This window comes from Nycticebus coucang, chromosome 3 (assembly GCF_027406575.1).
Source record: "Nycticebus coucang isolate mNycCou1 chromosome 3, mNycCou1.pri, whole genome shotgun sequence".
NCBI lineage: Eukaryota > Metazoa > Chordata > Mammalia > Primates > Lorisidae > Nycticebus > Nycticebus coucang.
Window position 1 is genome coordinate 8209046 of NC_069782.1, and position 14312 is coordinate 8223357.

Below are 14312 nucleotides of genomic sequence, written 5' to 3' on the forward strand. Positions count from 1 at the left end.
AAATGAGGTCTTTTTTCAGCCCAAGGGAGTGCTCTGATAGCCAATGGGGCCTTTCTGTCCTGTGGTACAGGGTTCAGATGATGACTTTTTCCAGAGCTATTTGAACCAAGAAAGCAGGCTGGTATTAGCCTTCCTTTGCCCATCTGTTTCTCAGGGAATAGGGGCTGAGGGCAGTCACTTTGCTGTGACCTCACCTCTGGCTAACAAGCAAGGTGTGTCCTCTCTGCTACTGGTGCCTTGGGGCCAGAAGTGGAGCCTCATGGTGGCTTTCGGTTTCAGTGGGCCAGGTGAACTACCCAAAAGTAGCAGACAGCTCTTCCTTTGATGAGGACAGCAGCGATGCCTTATCCCCTGAGCAACCTGCCAGCCACGAGTCCCACGGTTCAGTGCCGTCACCCTTGGAGGCCCGCATCAGCGAACCACTGCCCAGTGCCACTTCCGTATCCCCCACTCAGGTGAGCTTGCCCACTTCCAGATGCCTCCCCAGGGTCATTAGGGCTGCCCAGAGTGAGAGCTGTATACTGGATGCAGGGTGACAGCTCACATGACACAAGGGGCTGGGGGCGCCATTTACTCAGCATCTGGCTGCTGAGTTCCCAGGGGTGAGGTGGGAGATGTGGGCATCAGGCCCCTCTTTCCAGCAGCCTGCAGTCCTAGGCAGAGGAGGCTGGCTAAGGCTGCCTTGCAGGTAGATGTGCAGATCTCCCTGACCTAGCCCTATGCTCATGTATTCCAAGTAGCTGCTTTTTTTTTTGAGACGGAGTCTCACTTTGTCACCCCTGGTAGAGTGCTGTGGCGTCACAGCTCACAGCAACCTCAGACTCTTGGGTTCAAGTGATTCTCTTGTCTCAGCCTCCCGAGTATCTGGGACTACAGGTGCCTGCCACAGTACCAGCCTAGGGTCTTGCTCTAGCTCAGGCTGGTCTTGAACTTGTGAGCTCGGGCGATGTGCCTACCTCAGCCTCCCAGACTACTGGGATTACAGGTGTGAGCCACTGTGCCCGGCCCCTGCTTTTCCTAAGTGCATTCGGTCAGGGGCCCCTCCCCACCGCATCTCTTCCTTTGCTGCTCTGCCACCCTGGGGTTGCTCTTCTCAGCCCCTGGCCTCTGCTGTCTGAGGAGGGGCTGGTGGGCAGCCAGGGTCCTCTCCCCTCTTGTCCTCTCAGGTTGTGTCGCAGGTCCCGACGGGCCCGGATTCTGGAGAAATGCTCTTCCTGACAGAGCAGCCCCCTCTGCCTCCCCCACCTCTGCTACCTCCCAGCCTCACCAACGGAACCTCGGTCCCCACTGCCAAGGCCACCCCCACGCTTATTAAGGTACAGTCCCACTACCGAGCATGTCTTCCCCTCCCTGTGCCTCCTGGAAGTTTGCTTGAGACTTCATCCCAGCTGTGAGGTGAGGACAGCTGTGTGTGTGTGGGGGGTGTCTCTCCTCCCTCCCATCGAGACACTGGCTGTTGAGCAGTATGCCAGACACTGGGCTAGGGCTTGCTGGTGCTCAATCCTGCCCTCACCCATGAAGATACTCTGGCTGCACAGGGCCTCATGCACCCAAATGAGACAACTGAGAAGTGGAGTGACAGCCCAGAGTCCCACAGCGACCCTCCACTGGGTGTTTGTTTTTACTTTCTTCCTCCAAGGCCTGATGTGAAATACCTGAACGTGGCAGGAGACACTGTGCTATGTACTGCTGGCCTCATGTGCAAAGGAGTCTGATACTTAGTTCAGCACCAAAAGCAGGAGCCAGGCCCTCCCCGCCCTGCAGAGCCACCTGGCCCACACCTGCCCAGCACGCTTCCTCCTATCCTCTCCACTCTGCACTTTCTTCTCTGGGTTACCTTCCTACACAGATCCAATACCTGGCTTGGCACCTCTAGCCATTCAGGACAGTCCATGGCAACTCTTCTCTTGCCCTGAGCCTCAGGAGTGACTGACAGCTCGTGGCCTAGAGTGTGTGATCCTTGTGCTCTGACCTTCGCCGAGCCTGCTCTGGGGCTGCCTGTCTGTCTTGCAGTACTCCCTGGCACTGTCCTATGGTGACAGCATGCCCGGGGCCCCCATCTGTGCATGACTGCCTGTCATCTCTGTGGAGGCTATCTGTGCCCTGCCTATGTCAGAAAGTCACTGTGGCTTCTCTGTCACTCTCTTCCCCTGGGCCTGGGAGAGCAGGTAGTGGCCTCTCCTCTTGGCCCTCCTGTACTCCCCATATCCTCTGTTGGTACCAGGACATTGCCTTGCTGGTTGGCCCCTCTCTTGTATCTGTGGCCTCTTCCTCACATCTGCAGATGTCACATGTTTCTCCCCAAATCCCTCCGTCCAGCGCGTTTCTCACCGCACACCTGCTGCCCCTCTGACCACCACACGTGTGGGGGCCCCGTCTGTGTGTGTTCTGTCTGCACTTCTCTCCTGGTTTACATTCCAGCCTCTAGGGCAGGCGTCCTCAAACTTTTTAAACAGGGGGCCAATTCACTGTCCCTCAGACCTTTGGAGGGCCCGACTATAGTTTAAAAAAAAAAAACAAAACTATGAACAAATTCCTATGCACACTGCACATATCTTATTTTGAAGTAAAAAAACCAAAATGGGAACAAATACAATCACACTGCCTCATGGGGGCCCGCAGGCCGCAGCTGGAGGACGCCTGCTCTAGGGGTTGGTGCCCGACCCACCAGACTGACGCAAGTCCTTCACGGGTCCCTGATCCAGACCCGCCCTCCCCTCACAACAGCATCTGCCTCACTCCCTGGTGTGCACCCTGCCCAGCTCTTGTGGTTCCCCTGCCTTTCCTCCTCCTCCCCGTAGGTAGCTACTCCCTGGGGTCTGCCCCCATTCCTCCTGAGGTTCCTCCATCTCTTGGCCTGTGCTCAAGGTCCCTCCTGTAGTTTCTGTTTCCATCCACTTGGGGGCTGCTGGCTCCACAGCTCTATAGACCTGCCCTTTCTCTGCCGTCTCCATACTGCCTGGCAAAACCAAAGCCTCTTCCACATTCTATGAACCTTAACTTCTCACCTGCTGTGCTGCCTGTTCTTCATTGGCTGACTCTGCCCAGACTTTCCTTTTGGCCTCCATTGCCGCCTGGTGGAGACCCCGTCTGACCCCTGCATTAAGTCTTCTCCTCTGTCTGCCTTTCTCTGCTCAGAAACTTCTAGGTTCTCCTCAGTCCCTCTTTGGCTCTCCTCTGGTAACTCTTGCCACTCATCCAACCCACCCTTCCCAGGACAGCCCCTGCCCCCAGGCATAGCCCACTGGCTCTTCTTGGTTAGTCTGGGTCTTCTCACCCTCCAAGTCCAGTGCTTGTGCCAGCCAGAAGTCTTTGGGGGCACATTTGGGGGCATAAACAGGAGCTTTTAGAGTCCCAGGTTGGATCAAAATCACCATGTCTCTTGGGGCAAGTAACTTCTCTGAACCTGTTTCCTCATTTACAAGTAGATAGGACAGTTCCCTGCTAGGCAGGGTTTGCGAGAGGCTTGGCTGGAAAAGGCTTTATACGGTGCCTGGTCTGCTAGACCATGCTCCATCAGCTTTCCCTCCTTGGTGGCCACAGGGTCATGTGACATCTTTGCCTGTATACTCAGTGGATTTGTTTTCCAGGCTGGAAGTTGTTTTTTTTTGGAGTCAGAGTCTCACTCTGTCACCCTTGGTAAAGTGCCATGGTGTCATAGTTCACAGCAGCCTCAAGCTCCTAAGCTCAAGTGATCCTCTTGTCTTAGCCTCCCAAGTAGCTGGGGCTACAGGCACCAGTCTCAACACCTGGATAGTTTTTCTGTTTTTAGTAGAGCCAGGCTCTCACTCCGGCTCAGGTTGGTCTTGAACTCCTAAGCTCAAGTAATCCACCTGCCTCAGTCTCCCAGTGTGCTAGGGTTACAGGCGAGAGCTACCCAACCTGGCCAGGACTAGACGTTTTTTTTAAGATGGAAGTTTAAAAAGTTTAGAAGTTTTTTTAAGCAGAGCGCCTCTCCGTTATCCAGCCCTCTCCCTGGCAAATTTCCAGACACCAAAGAAGCCTCTGCTTCTGGTGGGGAGTAGCCTGAGACGCCTGAGACTGTGCCCTGATGGCACCATCTTCTGTGCCCTCAGCAAAGCCAACCCAAGTCTGCCAGTGAGAAGTTGCAGCGTAGCAAGAAGGCCAAGGAGCTGAAGCCAAAGGTGAAGAAGCTCAAGTATCACCAGTATATTCCCCCGGACCAAAAGCAGGACAAGGGGGTGCCGCCCATGGACTCCTCCTATGCCAAGATCCTGCAGCAGCAGCAGCTCTTCCTGCAGCTGCAGATTCTCAACCAGCAGCAGCAGCAGCACTACAACTACCAGACCATCCTGCCTGCCCCGCCAAAGTAGGAGCCCCCTCCCCGCACTGCCTGTCCTGTGCCCACTTGTCGCTACCCTGTGCCCAGTCTGCTGGGGAGAAGCCCAGATTGTAGAGCACTTTGGTCTGGATCCTCGGGAGGTCCCCAGGCAGGGCATGTCTGGCCTGTGTGCAGGACACTCAGTGCCCATTTGTACCCAGCCCTGCAGCCCATACTCAGGGTTGCTCCCTGCAGAGGCCGAGGCTGCTGTTTGTTGGCACCCATTTCGGCCTTTTCTGCTTCTCAGGTCAGCAGGTGAGGCCCTGGGAAGCAGCGGGGCACCCCAGGTCCGCAGCCTTTCCACTAACAATAGCAGCTCCAGCACGGGCACCCCTGGGCCCAGTGGGTTGGCACGTCAGAACAGCACCTCAATGACTGGAAAGCCAGGAGTCCTGCCGGCCAACCTGGATGACATGAAGGTAGGTGGCTGTTCCCTTCACACTGCCAGCTGGCCTCTCTCACAGGGGCTGTCAGGGTGCTGTTTTTCAAGCGGGGAAGGAAGCTAGCCTAGGAGCCACCATGCAGAGCAGGGTTGCAGGCTCTGTTCTCCATTGGACAGGTGTACCTTAGAACCTGGTCCAAGCCTGCCTGGTCATAGAGCATTACTGGCCTCCTTATCTGTAAAATTCAGTCCATTCGATGTTGTTATGACATCGCTAGTGTCTGTCCAGGGCCTTGAGACAGATCCAGCAGTGGTATATTCCTGCCCTTTCTGACCTCTGTACTGTGTGAGGAACAGGGATCTGTCCCCCTTGAGAATGAGCAAGCTGAGGCTGATGGGAAGAGGAGCTTGTCCGGGGTCACAGAGCTAGTCAGTTGTAGACAGGGCTGCCTTTCCACTTTGCCACTTAATTCCCAGCTGAACCTGCTGGTTAGATGCTATGTCTGCTTAAGGAGAGAGTGGCTCATGTCTTGGAGCCTTAGAGAGTAGGCCATGTCCAATGCCTCACCTGTTTTCTCTGCCTCAGTCAGAAAATGGAATGGGCCCAATTCTCCCTTGAGAACTTGTCTTCTGAACCATGCTGACCCTTTCTGCATTATGATCTGGGTCCTGGCAAGATACAGCACTCATGGAGGCTGCTGGGCACAGGCTTCAGAGTCTATCAGACCTGGGTTTAAATCCTAGTCTGGCCACTCACTAGCTCCTCTATTTTTTTTTTTTTTTTTTTGAGACAGAGTTTCACTTTGTCACCCTGGGTAGAGTGCTATGCGTTATAGCTTACAGCAACCTCAGACTCTTGGGTTCAAATGATCCTCTAGCATCAGCCTCTCAAGTAGCTGGGACTACAGGGTACCCACCTGTGACACATACCCAGCTAATTTTTTTCTATTTTTAGTAGAGACAGGGTCTCGCTCTTGCTCAGGCTGGTCTCAAACTCCTGAGCTCTAGCAATCTACCCGCCTTGGCCTCCCAGAGTGCTATGATTACAGGCGTGAGCCCCTATGCCCGGCCCCTCACTAGCTCTATGATCTTGAAAAAGTTATGTAACTTGTATGAGCTGTTTTCTTATCTGTAAAATTCAGTCTATTCAATTAAATATTTAGTGAGCACCAGGAACCATGCTGGGGCACTGGGGACATTGTGAGTGTGACGTGTACAGACCCTGTTGCCTGTAGAGGGGGGTAAACAGGCTCCTGTTGGAGTAAGGACAGTGAAAGGGAAGGTGCTGGTTGGAGGTTCCATGGATTGGAGGATTAGGGGAGTTGATGTGTCTAAAGTGGAGCAGGGTGTAGTGGCATATTCCTATAATTGTCATATTTTGGGAGGCTGAGGCCGGGAGTTCGAGACCAGCTTGGGCAACATAGTGAGATCCCATCTCTAATAGAAAATAAAATGGGGCAGTGCCCATAACTCACTGGGTAGGGCACTGGGCATATACACCCAAGCTGGCAGGTTCAAACCCGACCCATGTCAGCTAATCAACAATGACAACTGCAACAAAAAATAGCTGTGCATTGTGGCAGGCACCTATAGTCCCAGCTACTTGGGAGACTGAGGCAAGAGAAGAGTTTGAGGTTGCTGTGAGCTGTGACACCACAGCACTCTACCAAGGGTGACATAGTGAGACTCTGTCTCAAAAAAAAAAAAAAAAAAAAAAGAAAAGAAAATGGCCAGTGGGGCTTACACAGATGAGGCCTAACTTATAAAATACTGGTCCTGGGTGGCGCCTGTGGCTCAGTGAGTAGGGCACCAGCCCCATATGCCGAGGGTGGCGGGTTCAAACCCAGCCCCGGCCAAACTGCAACAAAAAAAATAGCTGGGTGCTGTGGCAGGCGCCTGTAGTCCCAGCTACTCGGGAGGCTGAGGCAAGAGAATTGCTTAAGCCCAGGAGCTGGAGGTTGCTGTGAGCTGTGTGAGGCCACGGCACTCTACCAAGGGCCATAAAGTGAGACTCTGTCTCTACAAAAAAAAAATATATATATATATAAAATAAAATACTGGTCCCTCCCAGTCTCCCCAGACTATCATCCTACCTGGACCCAGTTCCCTTTGTCCAGCTGCCACTGGTTCCCTGCTGCTCTGACTCTTAACCCCTTGCAGGTGGCAGAACTGAAGCAGGAGCTAAAGCTGCGGTCACTGCCTGTGTCAGGCACCAAGACAGAGCTGATCGAGCGCCTGCGCACCTACCAAGATCAAATTAACCCTGCCCCAGGAGCCCCCAAGGCCCCTGCTACCACCTCTATTCTGCCCAAGGCTGGTGAGGTAGTGGTGGCCTTCCCAGCAGCCCGGCTGAGCACAGGACCAGCCCTGGTGGCAGCAGGCCTGGCCCCAACTGAGGTGGTGGTGGCCACGGTGACCAGCAATGGAGTGGTGAAGTTTGGCAGCACAGGCTCCACACCTCCCGTGTCTCCCACTCCCTCAGAGCGTTCACTGCTTAGCACGGGTGATGAGAACTCCACCCCTGGGGACACATTTGGCGAGATGGTAACGTCACCCCTGACACAGCTCACCCTGCAGGCCTCGCCACTGCAGATCCTCGTGAAGGAGGAGGGCTCCCGAGCTGCGTCTTGCTGCCTGAGCCCTGGGGGGCGGGCAGAGCTGGAGGGTTGTGACAAGGACCAGATGCTGCAGGAGAAGGACAAGCAGATCGAGGAACTGACCCGCATGCTCCGGCAGAAGCAGCAGCTGGTGGAGCGGCTGCGGCTGCAGCTAGAGCAGGAGAAGCGGGCCCAGCAGCCTGCCCCTGCCTCCACCCCCACCGTGCTCTGTACCCCAGTGAAGCAGGAGAATAGCTTCTCTAGCTGCCAGTTGAGCCGACAGCCTCTGGGCCCTGCTCACCCCTTCACCCCTACCCTGGCAGCCCCAACCACCAACCAAATAGATACTTGTACCCCAGCCTCTGGGCCCTCTGCCGTGGTGGTGAAGCAGGAGGCCGTGCTGCCTGAGCCTGAGCAGGTTCCTGTCCCCCAGCTGCTGCTGGGCTCCCAGGGCCCCGGCCTCATCAAGGGGGTAGCACCTCCCACCCTCATCAGTGACTCCACAGGGACCCACCTTGTTCTCACCGTGACCAATAAGAATGCAGACAGCCCTGGCCTGTCCAGTGGGAGCCCCCAGCAGGTACCTGGGCTGGAGGAGGAGCAGGGAAGGGCCCCAGAGGGTGGGAAGATCCTTCTCATGGCAGCTCTCCAGTACCAGGCATCCTCACATGCTGGATATTTTATACTTGCTTCATTTAACCTTCCTGCCAACCCTCCAGAGTGAGGGAGTGCCATCCTCCTCTCACCAAAACAGCTGCCGAGACTCAGGAAAGTTAAAGGACCTGCCTCAGGCTCCCTGGCCAGGAGGGTGGAGCCATCAGGGAGCCATCCACTTCTGTAGCTGTTGATACCAGAAAGTTCTTGTACCTCGGCAACAGGGCCCTTGAGCAGCCCCCAACTAGGCTGGGACCTTGTCAGTGCTGCTGCACGGGAGTGGAGGATGCAGTGATGTCCACTGAAGTGCCCTGTTGCCCTGGGGAGAGGCTGTGGGGTTGGCTGTCTGGCCAGGACTGAGCTTGAGGTCCTCCTCTGAGAGCCATCTGTCTCCTGCAAAGAACCAGGCACCTCAGGGCAGGAGGCAGAAATCTCAGAGAGTGATCGGCACAGAGCTCCTGCTCTCTCCCCAAATCCTTGGCAGTCAGTCACCCCCTTAATGATTAGCGACCAGCCCCACCCTCCATCCTATGTCCTTTCTTTCCTAACGGCTTTCACAGATGCTTTCCCAAAGCTGATATAGCCAGTACAGCTGGTTTGTCTAGAAGCCAGGCTACATCCTCCTGAGTGCCCTGGCCCTGTGTCCCCCTCCCCTGACAGGGCAGGTGTGCAACCCTAGCCTCCCAGCCACATGTCCTCTTCCTATTCTCCTATCCAGCCCTTGTCCCAGCCTGGTTCTCCAGCCCCCGGCCCACCCACACAGATGGACCTGGAGCACCCACTGCAGCCCCTCTTTGGGACCCCCCCTTCTCTGCTGAAGAAGGAGCCACCTGGCTATGAGGAAGCCATGAACCAGCCCAAACAGCAGGTGAGGAAGGCCACCTGGGTGTGTCTTCAGTGGGTGACTGCCCCAGGATGCTGGACCGTGGCTCTCTCAGTCCCACTGCAGAGACAGCGGTTGAGAGTGGGCCATTAGGGGATAGGGCATGAGAATCTGGTCTGATGGGGTGAGTCTGGGCTCTGGGTGTCTGACCACATCCCATGGACACTGTGGATCCAACTGCCCACTCAGGAGCAGAGAGAAAGGCCAGCCTTGGTCCTAGACCAGGCTAGGGGCCAACTGTTGAAGATTTTCATATTTATTCTTTATTCTACAGGAAAATGGTTCCTCGAGCCAGCAGATGGATGACCTATTTGACATTCTTATTCAGAGTGGAGGTAACCCAGACCCCGCAGCCTCCCTACCCACCTTCTCTGTTCATGGGTGTCTAGCCTTAGGTTGGTTAATTTGTTTTTCTTTCTTTCTTTTTTCTTTTTCTTTTTCTTTTTTTTTTGAGACAAGAGTCTCACTATGTCGCCCTTGGTAGAGTGCTGTGGTGTCCCAGCTCACAGCAACCTCAAACTCTTGGGCTTAAGTGATTCTCTTGCCTCAGCCTCCCAAGTAGCTGGGACTACAGGCGCCTGCCACAACACCCGGCTATTTTTTGATTGTAGTTGTCATTTAGGCAGGCCTGGGCTGGATTCAAACCTGCCAGCTCCAGTGTATATGACTGGTACCCTAACGACTGAGCTACAGGCGCCGAGCCAGTTAATTTGTTTTTATTTCTTGACTGTTCAGTGGGTGAGAGGTCTTGTCAGGCACTGTGCGTACCGCAGCCTCAGAGCAGCCTGTCTCCAAGGCCTGGGACTGGGGGACCTGCTGAGAGGTCTCTACTTCCGTCACGAGCTCTCTATCTCAGTGGTTCTCAACCTTCCTGATGCCGTGACCCTTTAATACAGTTCATTACATTAGTTAATAGTAATGTAAATATCTGATATGCAGGAAACCCGACCAACCAACAGGTTGAGAACCACTGGGAGGTGGACAGCAAAAAACTGAGCAAATTGTATGGCATATAAGAGGGTACCCATGTTAGGAGAAAAGTGCAGGGGAGGGAGAAAGATGGTGGGAGTGCAGGGGCAGGTCTCACTGAGCGGGAGGCCACATGTCCTGGGGAAGGCCACCAGTGCAGGTCCTCACCTTGGGGGCCCTCCTCCTTTATGAATATTCTAGGCACAGAGAGCAAGGGAAGAGGAGGGGAACAAGGCAGAGGTCTGGCAGGTGACGTAGGACCTCCTGGGCACCAGGGCAGGGGGCTTTGGCTCGATAGCTGAGAAGTCACTTATAGGGCAGAAGCAAGGAGCCTGGAGAGGCAGTGGAGAGGGGATGAGGGGCTGGAGTGGCCGGAGCCTGGTGTGTTTGGGGAGAGCCAGTTCGATGTCCTAAGGGAGAGAGCACCCAGGGATGACTCCAAGGTCATGTGGAGACATAGTGGCATAGCATTGGATGTGATCAAATATGTCAGGAGTCACTGAAATGAAGGATTCATGAGGACAGTGGCATTTGGGAGAGAGGTCTGGGCTGGAGGTAGGAGCTGAGGGGTTGTCCGCAGGTTGGCAGTGGAGCTGTGAGCTGCAAGGTGGAGGAGCCAAGGACAGAGGAGGGGACAGGCAGGTGCAGTTGCGCAGTGGGCAGAGTGTGATGTCCTAGAAGCCAATGACAGGGAAGGACAAGCCCAGTCAGGGCCCATTCAGGGCAGTGGGGATCTGTCTGTCAGTTGCTGTGGAGGCCACACGTGGCAAGCTCTGAGGTCCCCACAGCTGTGTCTGCAGATCCCTCTGCAGGAGGAGGGGCTGGTGCTGGGCGCTCCCTTCTGCGCGCTCTAACTCAGAAGTAAAAAGGTGATGCAGGAAGGTGAGGGCTCAGCCAGGGAACTGCACACTTTAAAATGGTATTTTTATGTTATGTGAATTTTATTTCAGTTTAAAATAAGCTTATTCTTAGCTTGCTGAACTAAAAAAAATAAGGGTTCATTAGCTGACATCCCTGGGGTCAGGGATTCTCAAGCCTTCAGGCGAGGGGCCTGAGGTGCACCTTTAACCTGTGCAGGTGGCACAGAGATGGTAGGTGTGGGACTCACTCTGAGGACCTGCTGGGCAGAGCTTGGCACAACCCAAGAGTTCAGGACAAGTTCGGGAGGTTCCAGACTCTAGACAACTGTGGGAAGGATGTGGCTACCACAGAGAAGAGAGATTGTTCCCGAAAGGATAGGGAGCAAGCTTGAACTCTAGGAATGGCAGAGAAAGGGAGATGTGGATGTTGCCTGCACCAAAGGGATGCTGAGAAGTAGTGTCTGGGATGCCCAGCATGGCAGGTGTTTGAATGGGGTAGGTAGTGGTGGCTTGGGTAGGCAGCACTGCCTCTCCCCTGTTGAGAGCAGTCAGCTGGGACAGGAGGCAGCAGACTAGGGCCTCAGGGAAAAAGCCCGGTGGTGCCCAGTTTCTATATAATGCTTTTTGTATTTGATACAATAATACAAAATTTGTCATTGTAACCATTTTAAATGTACAATTTAAAATGTAGAGTTAAGGCCAGCACCATGGCTCATGCCCATAATTCTAGCATTCTGGGAGGCCAAGGTGGGAGGATTGCTTGAGCTCAGGAGTTGGAGACCAGCCTGAGCAAGAGCGAGACCCTGTCTCAACTAAAAATAGAAAAACTAGCCAGATACCATGGCACTCCTCTAGTCCCAGCTACTCAGGAGGCTGAGGCAGGAGGATCACTTAAGCCTGAGAATTTGAGGTTGCTGTGATGACACCAAGGCACTCTACCCAGGGTGACAGAGTGAGACTGTCTCAAATATATATATGCATATATATATACATGTATTTATAAAAATAGTGTGTGTACATATATATATGATACATATATGAAAATTAACCAGGCCTTGTGGCAGCACCTGTAGTCCCAGCTACTCAGGAGGGTAATTACAGCCTCCTGTAATCCTAACACTCAGGAGGCTGAGGCAGGAGGATTGCTTAAACCTGGGAGTTTGAGGTTTCAGTGAGTTATGATGCCAAGGCACTCTAGCCAGGGCTACAGAGTAAGACTTTGTCTCAAAATAAATAAGTAAATAAATAAAATGTGACATTAAATACATTAACCATCACCGGTATGGTATCCATTTCTAGAATTTTCGCATCATTCCAAACTAAAACTTTGTACTAGACAGTAACTCCCCATCCCCCCCACCCCCAGCAACTTTTATTTTACTGTCTATGAATTTGATTACTCTGGGGACCTCAAGTAAGAGGAATTATATTATCCTGATCTTTTTCTTTTTTTCTGAGTCAGAGCCTCAAGCTATCGCCCTGGCTAGAGTGCTATGATGTCATAGCTTACAGCAACTTTGAACTCTTGGGCTCAAGTGATCCTCTTGCCTCAGTTTTTCTATTTTTACTAGTGACGGGGTCTTGCTTTTGCTCAGGCTGGTCTTGAACTGATGAGCTCAGGCAATCCACCTGCCTCAGCTTCCCAGAGTGTTAGGATTACAGGCATGAGCCACTGCACCTGGCCTCTACTTTTTGATTATAGAGGATAATGTTGTGAACATGGGTGTGCAAGTATCGGTTTGAGCCTCTGCTTTCAGTTCTTTTGGGTATATATATATATATATATACAACTGGAATTGCAGGATCATATGGTAATTTAATGTTTAACTGTTTAAAGAATCACCAATTTCCAAGTGGAATTTCACATTCACACTGGCAGTGCTCATGAGGGTTCCAGTTTCTTCACATCCTCACCAACATTCATATTTCACTTTTTCATCCTGATGGATGTGAAGTGGTGTCTAGTTATTGTGGTTTGCATTTCTGTAATGACCAGTCATGTTGAGCATCTTTTCATGTGCTTATTGGCCATTTGAGTATCTTCTTTGGAGAAATGTCTATTTGGATTCTTCACTCACTTTTTCTCTAATTTTTAAATGGTGGCAAAATACACATAAAATTAACCATCTTGACAATTTTTAAGTATACAGTCCAGTGGTATTAAATACATTCAGAATGTTGTGCAGCCATCATCACATCTATTTCTGTAATTTGTCCTTGTAAAACTGAAACTCCATACCCATTAAATAATTCCCCGTTCTTGGCCAGGTGCAGTGGTTCATGCCTTTAAACCCAGCACTCTGGGAGGCCAAGGCAAGAGGATCGCTTGAGTTCAGTTCAAGACTAGCCTGAGCAAGAGCAAGAGCAAGAGCCCGTCTCTACTAAAAATAGAAAAACTAGCTAGGCATTGTGGCAGCACCTGTAGTCATAGCTACTCAGGAGGTTGAGGCAAGAGGATCGCCTGAGACCAAGAGTTTGAGGTTGCTGTGAGCAAGGTTGAACCCAGCCTGGGCTCGCCAAACAACTACAACCAAAAAATAGCCGGGTGTTGTGGCGGGTGCCTGTAGTCCCAGCTGCTTGGGAGGCTGAGGCAAGAGAAGCTTAAGCCCAAGAGTTTGAGTTTGCTGTGAGCTGTGACAGCATAGCACTCTACCCAGGGTGACGTAGTGAGACTGTCTCAAAAAAAAAAAAAAAAAAAAAATCTCAATTCTTGCCTTCCCCTAATTTCTGGCAGTCACCATTTTACTTTGTTACTGATTTTGACTACCCTGAGCACCTCATACAAGTGCAATCATGAAGTATTTTGTCTTTTTGTGAATTGCTTATTTTACTTTGCATAATATCCTTAAGGTTCATCCATTTATTCATCAGTGGACCTGGGGCTGTTTGCACATGTCACTATTGTGAATAATGCTGGGAACATGGGTGTACCTTGAGACACTGCTTTCAATTCTTCTGGATATATATCTAGAAGTAGGATTTCTGGATCACAAGGTAGTTCAATTTTTTAGTTTGAGTAAACTCTGTACTATTTTCCGCAATAGCTGTACTGTTTTATGTGACCACCAACTGGCCACAAGGGTTCCGATTTCCCCCTATCCTCTCATTTTCTGCTTTTCTATAGTAGCTGCTCTGGTGGGTTTGGGGTGGTATCTCATTCTGGTTTGACTTGTGTTTCCTCATGACTGGTCATGTTGAGCATCTTTTCATGTGCTATCGTCTGTGTATCTTCTTTGGAGAAATGTCTTTTCAAGTCCTTTGCCCATTTTCAAATTGAGTTGTTACATATCAGGAATTTGCTATGTATTCTAGATATTAATCCTTTATCAAATGTGATTTGTATACATTTTCTCCCATTCTGTGGGTTTGTACTCTCTTGGTGCACAAAAATTTTTAAAATTAAGTTTAAAATTTTGAGGTAGCCCAGTCTGTCCTCTTGTACTTGTGGTGTCATAACCGAGAAATCACTGCCCAACTGAGTGTCGTATTTGCCCTTGTAAGTTTTCTAGTTTTAGCTTTTACATTTAAGTCTTTGATCCATTTTATTTTGGATATGGTGTGAGTTTAAGGTCCACCTTCGTTGTTTTGCATATAGATATTCAAGCCTGGTTTCTAATCTCCACTC

The 14312-nt window shown here is 51.8% G+C and overlaps 2 protein-coding genes across 7 annotated transcripts in view; one reads left to right on the top strand and one right to left on the bottom strand.

Annotated features, from left to right (window-relative positions):
* The window catches only part of MRTFA (myocardin related transcription factor A), a 214351-nt gene that overhangs the window by 198446 nt on the left and 1593 nt on the right, over positions 1-14312 (top strand). For all 6 annotated transcript variants that reach the window (XM_053582670.1, XM_053582668.1, XM_053582672.1 and 3 more), the window contains 7 exons: positions 280-455; positions 1167-1316; positions 4077-4330; positions 4590-4761; positions 6885-7901; positions 8694-8843; positions 9133-9193. In XM_053582670.1, coding sequence (XP_053438645.1) covers positions 280-455; positions 1167-1316; positions 4077-4330; positions 4590-4761; positions 6885-7901; positions 8694-8843; positions 9133-9193 — 1980 coding nt within the window. The remainder of the gene's footprint in view (positions 1-279; positions 456-1166; positions 1317-4076; positions 4331-4589; positions 4762-6884; positions 7902-8693; positions 8844-9132; positions 9194-14312) is intronic.
* The window catches only part of SGSM3 (small G protein signaling modulator 3), a 40987-nt gene continuing 35304 nt past the window's right edge, over positions 8630-14312 (bottom strand). Inside the window, exon 23 of the mRNA XM_053582674.1 lies at positions 8630-8639. The gene's annotated coding sequence lies outside the window, so the exon portion shown is untranslated. The remainder of the gene's footprint in view (positions 8640-14312) is intronic.